The sequence below is a fragment of the Myotis nattereri genome, assembly GCF_964212035.1.
Source record: "Myotis nattereri genome assembly, chromosome: 2".
Classification (NCBI taxonomy): Eukaryota; Metazoa; Chordata; class Mammalia; order Chiroptera; family Vespertilionidae; genus Myotis; species Myotis nattereri.
The window spans coordinates 44,279,486-44,300,603 of record NC_138076.1 but is presented as its reverse complement, the minus strand read 5'-3'; the positions used below and the strand labels follow the sequence as shown (position 1 = coordinate 44,300,603).

Sequence of the window (21,118 nt, the reverse complement as noted above, 5' to 3'; positions counted from 1 at the left end):
GACAAGGCCCTCCATGAGCTGGCCACCACATTCCTCTCTCGCCTAATTTCCCCACAGAGCAATGGCTCTCAAAATACAGGGTGCATCACAATCAGTAGGCCCTACCCACAGAGTTTCTGATTCCAATCAAGTCTGAGATGGGGCCCAGGAATTTGCTATTCTAACAACTGATTCCAATGCAGTTGGTTTGGGAACACATATTTTTAAATTATTGTGATAAAATATACATAACAAAAATTATATCTTAACTATTTTTAAGTGTATAATTCAATAGCATTAACAATTTACAACGTTGTACAATTACCATCATTATCACTTTCAGAACTTTTTCATCTTCCCAAATAAACTCTGCACCCATTAAACAATAACTCCCTCTTCCCCTCTCCACCCAGCCCCCAGCCCCTGGTTAACCTCTACTCTACCTTCTATGTCTGTGAATTTGCCTACTCTATATACCTCATATAAGTGGAATCATTTGTCAGCATCTGCTGGTGTCAGTGTTCCAGACTTTGGGTTAATAGGTGTACAGCAGTATCTCATTGTTATGTTAATTTGCATTTCCCTTGTGACATGAAATGGAGCATTAATTTTTTTAACACTTCGTTGCATTAAAAACAAACAAACTGATTTTTCATGCTATGTTCCTAATGTCTGTCAAGGTCATCTTCTGAGATGAGACGAACAATAAAGTGAGTCTATTAAAATTGAAAACAAAATTATACACAAAAATGTATGTAAGAACAAATGACAGAACAAATGATACAGCAAGTGTTTTTATTTTGTCATCTACCCTCAATGACCGACTCCACCACAATTGCTCAGTTGGTCCCATTTCTGCCTGTAACTTCCTAGCCTCCCTGAACTTTCATCTCAACCTCCCTTACACCTGGCTCCCGATCTCCATTTTCCACAGGCTACCTCCAAGAAGCATTTCTTCCCCACACAACCAAGACCTGTGGAGCATCATTTCAGTTCCTCTCACTCACTAGTCCTTCTGCCCGACCTGATTCATACTATTCCCAATTCTTGCTCAACCTAACTATTTTTACATATCTCAGAATTTTGAAGTTACAAGTGTTCAACTTCAGTTTGTGTTTGATTTCTGTTTGGCAAATCCTCTTACTAATGTTGGATGTGCTTACTCTTTCCCCAATCTCCACATTCTCAAGGTCCTCACTCCATTTCTCTCCCCCTCCCTCACCACCTCTGGGCGAATGACCTTGCTTTCTACTTCACAGAGAAAACAACCTCAATCATGCACTGAAGCCAGAAAGCTGGGCTTACTCTTGGACTCTTTTCTCTTTCTCAACACAATGTCCAATCAGTTACATTTTCAAATAATCTTAAAGGAATTAAAAATACATAATTAAGTATTTAAAAATTCTTCTACAGGAAAATAAAAACATTCATTAGTTAAAAAAAAACATGTTCTATATTAAATACATTAAAATATAGATCATTTTATAAATTAAATCATTTTAAACATGATAAAATTTCTGATACAAGGTTACTTATACATAGTTCAATGACCAACTTTGAAAATATAAAAACTATGTCCTTCTTTTAAAAAAGATTTAACTTCATGTTACAAAATTATCAAAAGTTAAAAAGTGCTTCCATTTTGTTCCATTTTTAAAGCAATCATACCTTAAAAAAAAGATGAGTTAGGGCCTAAGTCTCATCCTGCTTGCCTAAAAATGAAAACTTCAGAGAATTTCTAGGCAGGACAAGGCTGGGAGGCTGGCTGAGTTCAGTGCCAGCAAAGCTGTCACTGCCCCTGTTCTCAGAACCAGGCAATGCCTCCTTCTGCCCACTCCTATGAAGGAGCCCTTCTATGCCTACTGGTTCCTAATTCAGAAAAGTTTCCTGGAAGAATTTCGATACTTAAATCCTATGCCAATCCTGAAACTCTTCTAAAGATTGAGGAATTTGGCATTTGGATTGTATACAAAAAGTCATGAAATAAAAAAGAAAAAGAAAAAAGACACTTCATTTGGTCACTTGATTTCTTATCTTGTCGAGGTAGGATAATTTTCTTCTTTTTCCAAAAACTGTCCTGACTACACAAACGGTGGCTGTGCTGGGAAGGGTTCTAATGCCTTGCCCGCATTCTTCCAGTTGTCGAAATTTTCTTTGTACCACTCAACTGATAGGGGAAAAAGAAAGACAAAAATCAAAATGAAAAAACTAAACATCAGTTAACCCAAATCTACTGAGTTCTGCTAAGTAAGAAAAGTCTTGCCCAATAGCTTATGAGGACTGCCTAGTGACAATTTGATTTTGAACTGATATTAATCAGAAGATATTTCATCAACGAATATTCAGATTTAAGAATCAACTATTTTTTTCTTTTTAACTTCAAAAGTGCTTCAATGTTTACTTTGCTGGTGTAAGAGTTTAAGACATTCTGATTTTAAGAAATTCAGGGGAGATGAGATAAATCATTTGCATTAGTTTTAGAGTTACAGAAAATAGGTGTAGTATTTTATTCATAGAAATGTAGTAATAATGCATTACAGGCATAGTGAAATGATATGAGTTTCCTTCTATTACTATGCAAAATTATTTTATGTTGCTATACTATCAGTAAAGTTTTTTAATTTAAATTAAAAAGATAAATTAGCTTTGAATTTGCTTTTTAAAATTTAATACAAGTATTTTGTATTTTAAACTCTGAATCAAGAATTTATGTTTGGACATATATTTTCTCATTAGTACATTTCTAAATATATATACACACAGACTTTGTATATACCTATTTTAATAGATATTTCTATACATATTCAACTTGCTTCCTATTTGTTTCAATATAAAAAGACTCAAGACACTTGCCCTTTGACTCACTGGATAGAGCATCGGCCTGAAGACCTAAGGGTCCCAGGTTCGATTCCAGTCAAGAGCAAATGCCCAGGTAGTGGGCTCGTTCCCCAGTAGGGGGCATGCAGGAGGCAGCCGATCAATGATCTCATCACTGATATTTCTATCTCTCTCTCTCCCTCTCCCTTCCTCTCTGAAATCAATAAAAACATATTTATTAAAAAAAAACCTTAAGACACTTGAAGACTGTAAGTATCTATATTTCATCAAATCTAAAATGACACTTATCTTAAGATAGACCATTATTTTACATACCACTAAGAAAGAAAAATGTTGCAATGATAATTTTAAGATGCTAATGACTGTAAAAACACATAACTTTTAAGGACGTGAAAAACGTAAAAAATTGTGTACCTGAGAAACAATGAAATTAAGTAGCCGATAAATACTAAAAAGATATAGGAAGACTGATCAGAAGTTAGTCTATGAAATTCAAGATGCTTAGGAAATATAGTACTATTGCTAGAAATATATTAAATGTAACAATTTGAAAAGTAAAAATGATTCATTGCAATATTCTACTGAATTTGTAGTGTTCTAAAAAGAAACCACTTTTTCTTTAAATTTTTCTCAACCTTCATCCTTCAAATGACCAATTCATAACATACTTGTTTTCTTTATTCCTTCTTTCCAAGGCACTTTAGGTCTCCATCCTAAGCCATGTATTTTTTCTGATTTCATTGGATATCTCATGTCATTGATGGGTCTTGGAAAACAAAACAGATTTAAAATGACACTGTGGAAATATATTTACAAATCTGAATACTAAGAGAAATAATGGGTATCCATGCATCTTCACCATAATTCACATTTTTTTTTCTTAAAAATTTTCTCCGTAATGACATGACCATAGAGAATTTATAAAATAAAGTGTATATATTTTTAAAATCATCTATAATCCCAGATGCCTAACACTCACTGTGGCTTATCTTCTCATTTCAGCACAATCTAAGTATGAATGCGGTGGGTCATACCTAAATGTTTGATGAATAAATAAATGCATATAAACTTATTAGGACTCTTGTGTTTCATATCCTGGGCTGGGTACTTTATATTATAACTGAACCTTAAAATACTTTTTAAAAAGCAAGATAAGTCCTAGCTTGTTTGGCTCAGTGGGTAGAGCATCGGTCTGTGGATTGAAGGGTACTGGGTTCGATTCTGGTCAAGGGCACATGCTCAGGTTGCGGGTTTGATCCCCAGTAGGGGGTGTGCAGGAGGCAGCCAGTCAATGATTCTCTCTCATTATTGATGTTTCTATCTCCCTCTCCCTTCCTTTCTGAAATCAATAAAAATATTTTTTTTAAAAAGCAAGGTAATATTTTCTCTATTTCACACTTAAGGAAACCTCAGTCTTGGAAAAGGTCAGTAACTTTCTTTAAATCACACAGTTAGTAATAATGCTACACTTTATACTTATGACATTTATAATTAGAAAAAAAATATTTTAGTAGAAAACTCAAAATGGACAAACTAGTGTCTGGTTAAGTCCACATATTTTATAATTTTATGAGTACCTAAGATGCCAAGTCTTTCCCCAACGTTTTAACTTGTTACTCACCTATCATTAACATAATCAACCCAGTTTTCCATTTCAGACTCTGAATTGGTCTCTTTGATCTGTCAAAACGGAAAGGGCTTTTAAGTCAAATTATAAAATGAGACCAGAGAATAAGAATGGTTTTCAACAGAGGATTCAAAAGACAAGGAAAACAACTTCCTGAAAGCGGGAGAGACAACTAAGATGAACAGCATTTTAGTAACTTTCTGTACTTTATAACCCAATCTCTACCTGCAGCTCAGAAAGAATACATATTGTATACTATTGCAGAAAATAAAGTTTTTTGGCTTTTGGTTATTACTCATTGTAATATTGTCTTTATAAGAAATATATGTTTGGTAGTCAACCCTGTTCCTGTCACGGAACTCCTGAAATACTTGGAATTTCCTAAATAATAAGAGATAAAGGTGTCTTTTGCTATTTATAATAAGCCCTTTTCATTGCATCAGAGTTGATGTTAGTAACTGATCTTGGGGAAGCGCCTAAGGATGGGGGCTGGCTGCCAGGAGGACCAACCAGGTGATTAGAGGGATGGAACTCAGCCCCCTCTCCCCACACACCTGGGAGAGGAAGGGGAAGAAGTGCTTGAGGTTGAATTAATCACCAATGTGTTAATCAATCATGCCCACTTAATGAAACCTCCATTAAAACACACACACACACACACACACACACACACACACACACACACAAAGACAGGGTTTGGAGTTTCTAGCCTGCCAACACATGGAGGTGCTAGGAGAGGGGCATGCCCAGAGAGAGCATGGATACTCCAGGCCCCTTCCCTCACACCTTGCCCTATGTGTCTCCTCCACTGGCTGTTCCTGAGCTACAGCCTGTGTAAAAGACCAGTGACCTAGAAAGTAAACTGCTTCCTGAGTTCTGTGAGCCACTCTAGCAAATTACCTCCAACTTATAGCTGGCTGGTCAGAAGCACAGGTGATAGCCAAGTCTTACAAATGGCATCTGAACTGAGGACAGTCTTGTGGGACTGATTCGTTAACCTGTGGGATCTGATACTTTCTCCAGATAGAAACCATCAGAGTTAAATTGTAGAACACCCAGACGGTAAATGACGATTGTTCGGTGTGGGAAACCCACACGTTAGGAGTACAGAGCGTTCTGAGAATAGTGCAGAGGAAAACAACAGCTTTTCAATACACTCAGTCCTCCTTTCCACTGAATTCTGAGATTCATCACTGATGTTCACAAATACATACAGACACTCATAACCATAATTATTTACGTATCATTGCTCCTTTATTCTAAGACTTAAAGCTTTTGATTTCTAAAATTGAGGTATATCTTTTATTGGGTAGGTAGATTTAATATATTAGGATTTTTTCCCCCTGAAAAACTGTTACTAAATGAGTGATATAATTTCAAATGACACATCTTAGTGTATAGATAGTAAACATCAGTGATTGTCAACCTTTTACATCTCATGGTACATAAACTAATGACTAAAATCTGTGGCACACCAAAAGTATATTTCTTGCTGATCTGACAAAAAAATAGATATTATTTTTATTCATTCACACCAGATGGCCATTGTTGTGTTAGCTGTTGTCTTTTTTTTTTACAATCTCATTCTCTGAAAAGAGGTCAGTGTCCCTGACTAAATAGGTATTATTACATGTTTTAAAAATTCTTGCAGCACTCTGGTCAAAAATTGCTGGTATGTATAACTATAAATTTTATGTATAATTTATTAACTTTCAATTGAATAAACTGTAAATGGTTGATTTTGACTAAATTAGTCATTGCTATCACTAAATTTTGAAAACACTACCCTTTCACAACATATACGTACCAGTTGTATTAGTTCTTTGGCAAGCTGGAGAACTGACATTTCAAAATTGGTTCCAATGTTATAAATTTCACCTGGCTTCCCCTTTTTTAAGACAGTGAGAAATGCTTCTACTACATCAGTAGCATAAAGAAAATTTCTCTTTTGGAGCCCTGATCCATGAATGCAGCTAAAAAGATTAAATAAAAGGAAATCATAAAATGTAAAAAAGTAAGCTCTTCCAAACCAAAGGCAACAATTGAGCACAACTCCAGAAAAGCCAATTCCCAATGTGATCTAGAAATCTTTTACTGAAAACACAAAATTTCACAACTTTTCTAAATTTTATCCATAGTTCTTAAATGATCTTCAAACCTCCTGAGGGTACTCAGTAGAAAAGTGGCAAATATATGTGACCCTCTGAGAAATATTTATTCATCAATTGTATACCATAAATTTATTTTGAAGAAATATCTACAGTTTTATGAATTAAATAAATCCTTTCAAAAAGTAAAGTTATATACAGATAGATGTCAAATTTTATGCGATAACTGAAAAGTTCCAGGATAAATCATTTAAGAACTGAATTTTTTCCCTCTGTCACCACTTATTCCCCTTTCCTCCATTCTACCTCCCCGCAACCTCTTTCCCTTTAGTAATAACCATATTGTTGTGTGTCTATGAGTTGTTTTTTTGTTTTTGTATTATGCTTAGTCCCTTCACTTAAGAACTGAAATGATTTTAGTAAATAAATTATAAAGATGAATTACAAATTATACTTATTTTTTAAAGAACTATTGACTAAATGTAGAAGAAATTCCACAACATTTCAGAAAAGCTTATGGGTACAAAGGTAAATAGTAACATACCATTTCCTGTTGTGTTGTAGTAAAGAAATAAATTTTGGAATAACCTAAAAGAATATTTAAATATCACTTTAGACTTTGGAAATTTACTCATTAATATGAATCTAAGCTCATCATATTATTGTTAAAAAATATACATATAGCCCAGCTGATGTGGCTCAGTGGTTGAGCATCATTGACCCATGCACCAAGAGGTCGTTGGTTGGGGCACAGGCCCAGTTGTGGGCTCATTCCCCAGTATGGGGCATGCAGGAGGCAGCCGATCTATGTTTCTCTCTCATCGATGTTTCAATCTCTCTCCCTCTCCCTTCCTCTCTCTCTAAAATCAATAAAAACTTTTTTTTTTAAAAAAAGAAATACACATATAGATGCATTCCAATTATTATCAGAGTTCAAGAAAAACCTATTACAATTTCAATAAGTAAAAGAACTCTAAGACAGCTTCGTATTTCACAAAAATAAGTTATCTCCTAGAAAAATATGAAAATAAGATAATATAAATAGTGGAAAATTTCAGAAAATCTTCATAAACAATTTGCTTTTTCATCACAAAACTCACTATTGTGTTGACTGTATAAGAGCAATTGCTTTATATATAACACCTTCTCAATAAGTGCTTGTGAAATTAATAAAGAAAGTACATTTCAGCCAAAACCGGTTTGGCTCAGTGGATAGAGCGTCAGCCTACGGACTGAAGGGTCCCAGGTTCGATTCCGGTCAAGGGCATGTACCTGGGTTGCAGGCACTTCCCCAGTAGGGAGTGTGCAGGAGGCAGCTGATAGATGTTTCTCTCTCATCAATGTTTCTAGCTCTCTATCCTTCTCCCTTCCTCTCTGTAAAAAATCAATAAAATATATTTAATAAAAAAAATTAAAATAAAAAATAAAAATAAAAAAAGTACATTCCAGTGCCTTGGATTCAAAGTAAACTTATGTTAAACAAGGTGAGATAAACTACTAATTTTATAATAAACCTGTTAAAGATACTCCAAAACTTAAGCAAAGTAGATATTAACACCAGCAGATCATGATAAGGCCCTTTCCTTTGGACAAACAGATTAATGCAACCAGCTGGGAAGTGAAAAACTCGCTCTAAATTTAGGATGAGAGGGAGCATAGTTACTTAAAATTGGGCTTAATGGTACAGAACCAATCACACAGGCATTAACTATATTTGACTACATTTCTTTTTTAAACATCAACTTGTTGTTCCATTTATTTATGCATTCATTGGTTGACTCTTGTATGTGCCCTGTCAGGGGATTGAACCTGCAACCCCTGACGTATCAGGATGATGCTCTAACCAACTGAGCTACTCAACTACGGCTGACTACATTTCCTTTTATATATTTTTTTTCTTTATTGATTTCAGAGAGAAAGGAAGAGGGAGAGAGCGATAGAAACATCAATGATGAGAGAGAATCGGCTACCTCCTGCACGTGCCCACTGGGGATCAAACCCACAACCCAGATATGTGCCCTGACTGGGAATTAAACCTTGATCTCCTGGTTCATAGGTCAACGCTCAGCCACTGAGCCACACCAGCAGGGTCTGACTACATTTCTTTATTCACTACTTGTACTACTTTCTGGAAGACATTCAGGCCTGCAACAATAAAGAGGAGTTGGAGGACAGTTAACCAGATGACTGCAAGATAAATTTATTTTTCCCCCCTTTATTTTTTATCCAGTCTCTTAGCTCCCTCCAGCCCTTACCTCCGTTCACTCCAAATGTTACTCTGAGGACAGGGACCAAAACTTGGTTGTCCTATCCCCCTGCCATCCTCAGGGGCCACACCCTGCACTCTCTAGAAGTGCTATAGACAGAATTGAATCAAAGGACAAAGACACTAATGTGACCTATTTGGGGTTTTCATACAGTAGCAGGAAACAAACAATGTTCTCCAAAGGCCTCAAGTGCACAGTCTCTCTGGGAGACACTTTAAGCGCAGAGAGGTTACCTAAAACCTGAATAAAACAGATTTGCCAAAGCTCTACCACACGCAAAGCACTCCCTCTTGCCTTCACTGGGCAAATATTAGTGCACAGCACCATCTGTCTCTTTAAATCTCCCTGACTTTGGAGTCCTGCTTTCCAAAATGCACTCTGAGGTCAGCATTTTTAGTTCAGGATTCTTGGCACCAGCATGGCTGATTTCTATGGTGTCTCTGCCCACTGGAGATGCTTTCCTCCATACTAACATCCCATCGCTGTGGAGCCTCAGATCAATTTCTGTACAAGCTTCCCCCATCACTCTCTAACTAGTTTTTACATTCATGTATAGCCTGACGTACTGGTCTTACTGCAAACCAGGAGTCTAAACTGCAGCGTGATAGCAGAGCTTGGGAATCCTGCAAAGTGCAAGGCCTTTTCACGTGTATCATCTCACTGGATTCCTCAAATTCCTTTCTAATATTATCCTTACTCCTCAATCGAAAGATGATGCTCAAAGGGCCCAAGGTCATGCCAGCTGATGAATGTAAGGTCAAGACTTAAGCTCAAGTCTTCCAACTCTAAACCAGAGATCTGCATGTGGCCTATATAGCATCTATAAATTACGTATCATTACAACATAAATGTTGAACGAATAACTGAAGAGAGATTACTGTAAGTTACAATCACTAAAACATTCTGAATTTAGAAATAAAATGTACCTTTTCTGGATATTGATGTGGTCCATAAACATTACTGCTTCTTGTGATGACAACTGGAAACTTAGAGTATTTGAGAGTAAGATAATGGAAAGGTCCAAAATAATAATTATCTAAAGTTAAGCAGCTTTAAAATATGGCACTTTTGGCTAAATAATTCCACACACCTTAAAGACAGAGCAAAGGGATTTTTTTTTCTAATGTAAGACTCCTGAAAAGACGGGAAAGGATGGGATTCAGATAAAGGCAGAGGTTTCAAGAGGAATTTTTTCTTTATTGGGACAAGGGGAGGACAAGTACAGATGAAGGCAGGTTTGTAAGTCTGACAGAAGAAAATGAAGGAAATTTCCATCTGATTATTTCAGAGACCACCTATAGGTTTGCTTAGATGTTATACTTCAAATTGGCTTTCTCTGCTGTACCAACGCTTACAAATAAAAAACCTACCAGAAAAGGGAAAAGGACCAATGCTCCTGGAACGCAAAAGGCAAAAGAACCGTAAGTCATTCCTTGCCTTGCCTTTCTGGCCCAGACCCTAATTACTCCCACAGATCAGTGGGAAGCCAAATGTAGGGGGTTCGAGCTGATACTTCATACTGGGTAAGGCTCCCCGCTGACACCGTCAGAGCCACCGGGGAACTCTGCCTCCTATTCACGAGGAGCCACGAGAGGTGAATTGTGCAGAGAGGAGCACAGAGGCGGTAATCGAATCTGCCCTCCCCCTCTCTTCCTTCTCTCCCAGGATTCCTGGGAGCGGGAGCAGGGCTTTTCACTTTAGCTGTAATACTCTACCTATTACTGAAGTAAGGAAAAAAAACCATACAAATCACTCCTTTAAAAGATGAACTAAAAAGAAGTAGGTCCTACACTGTCCACACGCTATAGAAAATCAGATTTTTAAAATTTCTTAATATGTAACTTTTCTCACTACATATCTTCTACTCTAGAAATGAAATATTGCTAATGCTAACTTGATGTTTTAACATCTAAGTCCAAAGAAAAATGATTCAAGAGTTTTAAATTAAAATTTAAAGTTCTTACTTTATATTGTTCCCAGTAAGATTGTACAAAACACTCAGCCTCTGCCTTAGATGATGCATACGGATTTGTTGGTTGTTTGGGTGAAGATTCATCAAATTCCTAATTTTAAAAAGATGAATTTCTTTTAAAAAGTACTATGCATACTTTCTAAGTAGAGAAATCAGAAAACATATTACAAACTTGAAATGTTAATCACTACATTAAAAAGACATTAATGAACCCCAACTACGCGCCAAGCATTTCTCTGAGCACTTTAATGTAGTAACCTATTTAAAGTTCACAACCACCCAATGAGGCGAGAGGCAGAACAGCAAGTGCAAAGGCCCTGAGACAGAAGTGTGTTCAAGGGGACTACAAGGAGCTTTGTGAGACGGGAGAGAAATGGGAGATGAGGTTGGAGAGCTAGAGGGAGGCGAGAATATGTGGAACCTTGAAGGCCAGCATCAAAACATTAACTGACCTTGAGCAGAGTAGTAATGTCATGATCTTACATTTAAAAATTTATTCTGGCCCTAACTGGTTTGGCTCAGTGGAAAGAGCATCGGCCTGCGGACTCAAGGGTCCCAGGTTTGATTCCGGTCAAGGGTATGTACCTTGGGTGCTGGCACATCCCCAGTAGGGAGTGTGCAGGAGGCAGCTGATCGATGTCTCTCTCTCTCATCGATGTTTCTAACTCTACCCTTCTCCCTTCCTCTCTGTAAAAAATCAATAAAATATATATTTTTTTTAAAAAAGATGCCCTTAGCTGTCTGGCAGCAAGCAATCATTTAAATAAATAAATATTCTGGCTACTGTGTCACATCAGATGTAGGGTGACAAGGTACAAGGAGGAAGAAGTTCAGCTTATAAAAAATGCAAGGAGAAATGAAAATGGTTGCTTCTCAGAGGTGGGATTGTGGATTGAAAAGTGGTTAGGGTCTGCTTTTTCTCACTATAAGTTTTTCCAAACTACCTGATTTTTTTCACTCATATATGTTTTGGTGAAAACAAAATAAAACAGAATGAGGTCATTGTTGACTATAAAGAATATAGACTGGAAAATGGAGCCATTTTTTTTGCATTAAAAGTACGACATTTACATATGATTAAAAAAGGAGATCAGATTCCAGTTTCTACAATAATTTCACACTCAACTCCTTGACATCCCAGGGTGCTTTCCTGAGTGAACAGGCAGCATGCTGCAGCCTAATTTACACATGCTCTAGCTGATGCAAGTAACATTCATCATGCAAATAAGACAGGACAAAAAGATGAAATCTGCTGTTCTCTTGTAAAACATTGTCAGTCATATTACATTTACATCTCTTCCGTGAGTACTGTTGTTGCCATTGGAGTGGCATTATTTGATTTGACTAGAGGCACAATGGAATGACAACTAGAGAGTCCCACAGGTAATGTATAATCAGAGGCTGAAAAAAGCCCAGAGAAAGCCTTAATATTTAAGGTTTGTTGCAAGGTCCATGGTAAGTAGATGAAATATATATTTTCTAAGCTTACCTTATCAAGACTCCCTCCGTATACTTCATCTGTGCTGACGTAAATAAATTTCTCCACTCCGGCTTCATGAGCAGCACTTACCAAAACGTGAGTGCCATAAACATTAACATATGTAAACTCAAAGGCACGTACAAATGAAAGATCTAAAGAAAAGAGAGAAAGCAAGAACAAGTCCATCCAAGGGATAAAATAAATACCAAATGGTAGACTCAGGTTTAAGGAAAACTCTATTCACTTCTCTTCATTCACTACACATGCGATAGTTTTAAAAATAACATAAAACACATGGCTATTATGATTTCTTTAAGCCTAACTTACATCGTACGTGTACATTCTTAGAGCCTAGAAAACCATCAGTGCTAGATTTGCAGGAAACTTTTAGTTCCATAAGAAAAATAAATAAATAATACATCTAAATTTAAAATAATATTTAAATTTAAAATTTTTTTGAAATTTCATGTTGAAGCTAGAGGGCTGGGCTTTTCAGCTCAACATGTTATTGCTGAAAACAACAACTATTGGACAAATTATTTTATAATACATAAACTAGAGGCCCAGTGCACGAAATTCATGCACTTGGGGTGGGGGGTGGGGGGTCCCTCAGCCTGGATTGCAAGAGGGTGCAGACTAGGCCAAGGGACCCTAATGGCGCATGATCGGGGCCAGGGAGGGACATGGGAGGTTGGCCAGCCGGGGAGGGACCGCGGGAGTGTTCCAGGGTGTGTCTAGCCCATCTCGCTCAGTCCCGATAGGCCAGACCTCAGCAGCAAGCTAACCTACTGGTTGCAGCGTCTGCCCCCGGTGGTCAGTGCACATCATAGCGAACGGTTGAGCAGCCTTAGCCTATCATTAGCATATTACGCTTTGATTGGTTGAATGGCCAACCTGACGATCAGACACTTAGCATATGAGGCGTTTATTATATAGGATTCACTTTTTTTTTTTTTTTAAATATATTTTATTGATTTTTTACAGAGAGGAAGAGAGAGAGATAGAGAGTCAGAAACATCGATGAGAGAGAAACATCGACCAGCCGCCTCCCGCACATCCCCCACCGGGGATGTGCCCGCAACCCAGGTACATGCCCTTGACCGGAATCGAACCTGGGACCTTTCAGTCCGCAGGCCGACGCTCTATCCACCGAGCCAAACCGGTTTCGGCAGGATTCACTTTTAAAGAGTCAATTCTCTATAACCGGGGAATGAGGGGGGCTTTCCTAACTATGACTGACAATACAGAAACAAAAGAAAAGAAATTGATAAATTTGACTACATAAAAATTTTTGCATGGTTAAAAAAACAACAACGAAAAATCTACAAATTAAAAAGACAAATGACAAACTGGGAAAATATTTAAACTTATCAGAAATAAAGGGTTAATATATTCAATCTATAAAGAAGTTATAAAAAATAACAATCCTATGGTAAAATGGGGAAGAGACATAAATAGTTTGGACAATAAATACAAAGATCCTGAAGCTTAAGATGTTCAACCTGATTACACGAAAAATCCAAATTAAAAACTCATAGAGCCCTGGCCAGTGTGGCTTAGTTGATTGAGCACCATCCTGTGCACCGAAAGGTCGCCAGTTCAATTCCCGGTCAGGGCACAGACTCAGGTTTTGGGTTCAATCCCCATTCAGGGAGTGTGCTGGAGGCAGCTGATTGATGTTTCTATCTCATATCAATGTTTCTCTCTCTCTCTCTCTCTAAAAAATCAATGCAAATATTTTTTTAAAAATACAGTTTGAATGTCCATCTCCTCAAAAGTAATCACTATGCTGACTTTGGTTAAACTCATATTTTTAAGATAACATTCAAGGTTACATTTTAATCTACACTAAAAAAAAAGTGACCTAAAAAGCACCAATTACCTTGATGACAGAGTGACCCCTGGCTTGTTTTTCTAGTAGAGCATGGTATATGCTCGCTCAAGGACACATACTAAGTACCTACTTGTTCAGCCCCATTACTGGACTTTGATTTAGGCCAGTGATGGCAAACCTATGACACGCGTGTCAGAGGTGACATGCAAACTCATTTTTTTGGTTGATTTTTCTTTGTTAAATGGCATTTAAATATATAAAATAAATATCAAAAATATAAGTCTTTGTTTTACTATGGTTGCAAATATCAAAAAATTTCTATATGTGACACGGTGCCAGAATTAAGTTAAGGTTTTTCAAAATGCTGATACGCCGAGCTCAAAAGGTTCGCCATCACTGATTTAGGCTAATCAGCCACTGGAAAAGATAATTTGCCCCTCATAACTGTAACATAAAACAATGCTTACCTACATGTGTTTGTGCAGCAAAATGTAGTACTATATCTATTTTCTCTGTTTCAAAAAGCAGTTTCACAAAGTGAGAATCACATATGTCACCCTATATAAAAGCAAACGTGAAAAAACTAAGTTTCATTTAGCATTCTCATTTGTAAAAACCATTTTACTGTATGAACAACAACAAAATGATAAGAGAAGAATTCATTTTCCCCTCCCCAGTTTAATAGTGAACAGCTTAAAATTTAACTGAGAGGTCAAGTAAGTACAGTAATGAATAATGTATTTTTTTCAGCATCCTAGGATATAAAATATTCAATTCAAAAATATTTTTGCAAATAAATGTCTAAAATAATATTTTATTGAGCACCAACTACTACTGAGGACTGTACTAGGTTTTTTCCATAACATTCTTGCCAACCTAAGGTCACTATATTAACAGGACAAATTTTAAACATATTTTCAAAAGTTCGAGATAACCATTATTGAAATATATTTAAAGTAATTATTACAATTGGAATGACATTTTGAAAAATGTACTTAATCACAACTAAGTAAATGTAAGAGTACTTCTGATGTGTAGTTAGTTCTAAAAATATGTTTTCTCACCCTAGCTGGTTTGGCTCAGTGGATAGTGTGGGCCTGTGGCTGAAGGGTCCTGAGTTCGATTCAGGTCAAAGGCACATGCCCAGGTTGCAGGCTAGATCCCCAGTAGGGGACATGCAGGAGCCAGCCGATCAATGATTCTCTCTCATTATTGATGTTTCTATCTCTCTCTCCCTCTCCCTTCCTCTCTGAAATCAATCCTATATAATAAAAGGCTAATATGCAAATTGACTGAAGTGGAACAACTGGTCACTATGACATGCACTGACCACCAGGGGGCAGATGCTCAACGCAGGAGCTGTCCCCTGGTGGTCAGTGCACTCCCATAGGGGACCGCCACTCAGCCAGAGGCCGGGCTCATGGCTGGTGAGCACAGCGATGGTGGCCTCTCCAACATCCACAGCAGCACTAAGGATGTCCAACTGACAGCTTATGCCCAGCTGGACATCCCCAGAAGGCTCCTGGACTGCAAGAGGGCACAGGCCAGGCTGAGGGACCTCCCTACCTCCCCCGGAGTGCATGAATTTTGTGCACCAGGCTTCTAGTAAAAAGATTTTAAAAAATAATAAAATAAAATAAAAATATGTATTCTCAATAATTCTTTGGTGACTGAAGAAAACACTTTCATACAGAAGAACAGAATAATAAAATGTGGTTAAAAATAGAATTTCTAGAATCACTAAAAAAACCCCCACATAAACCATAGGATAACGAGTTGCATTTGACATTAAAATTTGCCTTTGCAAATTAATGACCTGGTTCTCTGGTTTATACTTTGGACTCTTTTGGGTGGCTTGTAAGAATCAGTCTCCAAGAGCCAATCAATCAACTTTCATGGGAGAAGACTATCCAATGGGCTGTATGGTGGGTTTTTTGGCTATTGGCTGGCCTGTGTAACACTCCAATCTTCTTAAATCCCAGCAAGGCCTTATTAAGAAAGATAGTGAGGACCTAAAAGTCACAAACCATGTAAGTTCAATCAGCTACTCATAGATGTGCCAAAGTACCAAAAATCACATGTAACTTTATATATCCTGTCAATCCAAAAGCAGTATTCTCTATAGCATGTGGTACTTCTGGAAACTAAAACGTCTTTAATTAGCATGTTTTCTATGCCCATATTACACAAGTGTGTGAAGAAGGAAGATATAATGTCTGAATAAGTAAAAAGGCAATCTATAATAATTATATAATTACAAGAAACTTTCATACCTGTATAAATTTGTAGTTTTGTTTGTTAGAAATGGTTTCAAGATTCTTCAAACTTGCACAGTAATCCAGCTTATAATAAGTAAAAGAAGGGTAGAGAAACAATACAAAAAGTGATAATAGCTTTTCCTATAAAATATCAATTTATTTTAAAGACTATAGATGTTCTGATTGTAATACAAGAACATATGTTCTTAAAGTGTTTTCTTTTTGTATTTTTAAAAGTTTCTAATATCTTAAAAGTAAAAAGCAAAAACGTAATTTTGTTATCGTTTCAAAACACACATACACACACACAATAAAATCACTTGTTATAAACCTCTCCTTTAAAAAATTTTCCTGCCCAGATTTGCCTCCAGCCTCTGGTGGCTAGAAAAGTTTACTATTCCTTACTGAAAAGGAGTTAGTGATTGAGAACAATTACACCTGTGTTACACATATTATAAGCTCATTACACTTTTTCCGAGTTAACTGCTGGTAAATTGGTATAGAGAAGGGGGAAAAAAATTACTATGAAAGCAAGGCAGGTAAAAATTTCTAGGACTTATGGATTATTCTTTGACTATGTATTTTTCCTATTACATTTTGTGAAATGAAGGTAACTAACTGCATCTTGTGTTTAAAGTAAAAAATTCAGTAATCATGGTATTTCCTCTGCCCAGCAGGTGTGGCTCAGTGGTTGAGTGTTGACCTATGTAACGGGTGATCAGGGCTCGGTTCCCGGGTGGAGCAACCTGCCCCGGCTGGGGGCTTAATACCCAGTGTGGGGCAGGCAGGATGCTGCCGATCAGTGATTCTCTTCCATCATTGATGTTCCTCTCTCTCTCTCCCTCTCCCTTCCTCTCTGAAATGAATTTTTTTAAAAATCAGTGATTACCAATCATGGTTTCAGATTCTCTAGGGAGAGTCTGACTATTATTAAAAAATTCTCAAAATTAAATTAATTACATTTTAATTTAAAAACTAAATATACAGTTTTCCATGAGGTGACAGTTATAAAATCAAATTATAAAATCAAATAATCATAATATTCCAATTCAGAAAAAGGTTAATAATCACAAAATTACACTGAATATTGAGTTTAGGGTGAAGATTTTTGAGGGGTAAAAATACTGCTCTTAAAACCTTAACTTTATAGGCTATCATAATAAATGAAAAAGTTTCAAAGGACTTTATTACTAAGATTAAATATAGCATGAACACATAACTATAGGCCCCTAAGTTACTAAAGTGATAAAAAAATGAAATTATTAGCATGACAAAATTCTAATATTTGAAAAAATATAAATAAGTTTCAGTGCATGAACTCATTTTTATAAAACTCACCTTGTCTAGATTTATGATCATATAGTTTGGATAATCTTCCACTAAAGAGACAATCACATGTGATGCACTATAAGAAAAAAGTATATGTTGTTAGTAGAAAATTTCACCTTTTCCATAAATTCTTTAATGTTACTCTAAGGCTTAGAGTGGTCAACAAACTCATTAGTCAACAGAGCCAAATATCAACAGTACAACGACTGAAATTTCTTTTGAGAGCCAAATTTTTTAAACTTAAACTATATGGGTAGGTACATTGTTTTTAACTTAATTAGGGTACTCCTAAGGCTTAGGAAGAGCCACACTCAAGGGGCCAAAGAGCCGCATGTGGCTCGTGAGCTGCAGTTTGCCGACCACTGCTCTAAGCTACCAAGTATTAGGCAACAAATGAAAGATACCTTTACATTTTTACAAGAAATATAACTACACTGAATATACACACACTAACCTTGTCAACAGTATCAATATACAAAGCCTTATATTCCCTTTACGCTATGGAGAAGACAATTTACTGGTTCTGGGTATAGAAAAAATTAGTTTAAACAAATAATCTGTCCATGCATGCTTTGAGTATGGGAATAAAGCAGGATGATAAATGCAATGGTTGGTGGTCAGTGCAAATGGACTATAATGAGCCTTTTCAGAGACTGTAGGTATAATTATGTAAACATTAAGTTAATATGAGCATAGGAGTTGTCTATGCTCAATGTAATCCTACTGCAATTGCTATCTCTTAGTACGGAATTTGATGATGTAAACAACGGGGGGGGGGGGGCGGGGGGGGGGGCTCCTAGACTAAACCTAGGTTTGCAAGGTTAGCTGAAACCATCCGAGTTAGATATCCACAGTGGCTCCTGCGTTTCAGAGGACCCAGAAGTGGAACCAGAGGCATATCTCAGTGAGATGATCCACCAGATTTTATCATAGACACCAAACACGGGCAGGAACAAGGACAGCCCTCGACCAAATGTTGCATTCAGAGTTTGTACTTAACAGGCCTTTCATAGCATTTTCTAGAAATACCCTTCCTGGACCAGCACTCTCACACCGGTACCATCCTTTCATGTCCATGTTCCTGTTCTCATTAAGTGAGCCTTGCCTGCTGGTACCCTTCTCCAAGTCACTTTCAGCTCAGAAGAGAAGATTTAATGTGCTAATGGGCTTGGGAGAAAGAGTCCCATGTCCCTCTTCTTCCATGAGGCATTGGGAATGTTTCTTGTTTGCACTTATGCACTCATCCATTCAACAATTACTGAAGACCTTTATAAAATGAGCATTCTTCCGGGTGCTAAGAGAGCAGCAGTTTCTGCCCTCATTCCGTTTACATTCTGAAGTGGGGATGCAAGCAATAAACGACACATAACAATATGCACAATGCGTAATACCATTTCCGGGAGTGGTAAGTGTGTTAGTAGGGAGGGGCTACTTTATTTAGATAGGGTGGTCAGGTAAGGCCTGAGGAGGTGGCGTCTGAGGAAACATCTGAACTGAGTGACGCCAACAGCCTAAGCAAAGGGGAAGCAAGGGCAGAGGCCTCAAGAAAGGAGGAAGGAGCCTCCTGTGTTCCAGGGAAGGCAAGAGGCAAGCGTGGCCGGCACAGAAAAGCTAGGGGCAGACTGGCAGGAGATCAGAGTGGAGAAGTAATGCTTGGGCATGTGAGAGTCTTCTAGATAGGGGAGAGAGTCTGGCTTTTATTCTAAATCTGATAGGAATCATCAGAGTAAACGTTGTGCACGCTTACTTAATAAACACTGACTTGTGAGAAACAGACTTGGAAGCACTGTGACCAATCAGGAGGCTACAGCAGTCGTCCAGGCAAAAGAAGAAAGTACCATGGGCTGGGTGCAAGGGGAAGGGGGTGAGAAGAGGCCTTGTGAATATACAGTGGGGCCTTGACTTACGAGTGTCCCGACTAACGAGTTTTTTTAGGCCGATTTTTTGCATTGAGTTGATAGAGTAATTTGAGTTAACAAGCTCGGTCTCGGAACGAATTAAACTCGTAAGTCAAGGCCCCACTGTATTTGGAAGTAGCGAGAGAGGACTTGCTTGTGGGTGCGAGGGAAAGAGGCAGCAAACGTTTAGTACCAACAGAGAATTTTAAGTCAGTTGACTAAATCAATGTCCTATCACATTACAAAAATTTATTGTTTGGCGACAAGACCTGTGTATTGGAGGGGAGGGGGTCGGGAGGGTTGAAGCAACTGGCGAGCAGCTTTCTGCAATTACGGGCGCACTCAGAAGAGCGGCAGGTGCACCTCGGGCCAGGTAGGAGGGCGGGTACGCCGCCCCTCTGCCTGGGGAGGAAGGCGTTTTAAAGAAGTCGCAGTTTCAAAGGAACCAGGTCCTCGCAGGCCAGGAGTGGGGAGAAGGCAGGCAGATACCGTCATGCACTAAGACTGTCCCCGTCTCAGACACCCAAAGCGGGTCCCAAGCTGCCCAGAGCACGAAGAGCCGCAGGAAAAGGCTGGGATTTCTGGGGAGCCACGACTCGGCCAGCGACGCCGTTACCTACATGAAACCAGCGCCCCCGGTCACCAGCACCCGCTTCGCAAAGCTGCTGGGAGGACCCAGGGGATCCACCCAACAGGCAGCCGACATCTCCGGGGTCAGCAGCGCCTGGCACCGTAAAGTGCCAGGTGTCCAGACCATAGGGAAGTTCCACCGCGACCTTTTACGACGCGCCTCGTTCCCGCCCCTTCCCCCCGACACCCCGCCCCCCAAAGTTACAGGGGCGGCTTCGGGAACGTAGCGGATTCCCCGCCCATTGGAGGGCTGGGCGGAGCCCTCGGGTGCGCAAGCGCGCTTGCTAGCATCTAAGGAGGGATGTCTGGGAAAGGGGGGTCTTGGAGTTTTCCGGGGGAGTGTCACCAGCATGAATCGGGCTTTATTTAGATACCCAGGTGGTCGGAGTTATGCATGATTCCCTTCTTTTCATTCTTGTGCAACAGCGATCTCCACAGATTACGCAGCAGTTGAGTTGTGAACTCCGGGCAGTTATCTGACCAAGTATAGAGATGAGAGGTTGGAATAGCAGAATGACCTCTTGCTATTGGTTTTAATATTATTACAGACAGCGCAAGCGGCTTGCAATCAGGGTAAAGATGTCCCCTCTCTTTGGTGGGCAAACTGCGGTTCGCGAGCCACATGCGGATCTTTAGCCCCTTGAGTGTGGCTCTTCGTAAGCCTTAGGAGTACCCTAAGTTAATAACAACGTACCTACCTGTATAGTTTAAGTTTAAAAAAATTTGGCTCTCAAAGGAAATTTCAATCGTTGTGCTGTGGATATTTGGCTCTGTTGATTAATGAGTTTGCCGACCACTGCGAGTCCTACTCTAAGATCTTCTCCTGCTCTGCCCTAGCCTGTATCCTTGTTTTTCCTTGGAATCGCCTGGCATGCTTCTTCCTTAGACCTGGGTGCTG

The 21,118-nt window shown here is 38.5% G+C and overlaps 1 protein-coding gene across 1 annotated transcript; it reads right to left on the bottom strand.

Annotated features, from left to right (window-relative positions):
• Positions 1-758: 758 nt before the first annotated feature.
• On the bottom strand, positions 759-20,316 carry TGDS (TDP-glucose 4,6-dehydratase). The gene is made up of 12 exons (XM_081084558.1): positions 20,211-20,316; positions 17,702-17,768; positions 16,379-16,447; positions 14,573-14,663; positions 12,281-12,423; positions 10,784-10,882; positions 9,746-9,805; positions 7,097-7,140; positions 6,252-6,417; positions 4,439-4,497; positions 3,486-3,583; positions 759-2,146 (listed from the first exon to the last, which is right to left on the bottom strand). Exons 1-12 carry the CDS (start codon positions 20,294-20,296, stop codon positions 2,061-2,063), a joined length of 1,068 nt encoding a protein of 355 aa, XP_080940684.1. The 5' UTR covers positions 20,297-20,316; the 3' UTR covers positions 759-2,060.
• Between the last annotated feature and the right edge of the window lie 802 nt (positions 20,317-21,118).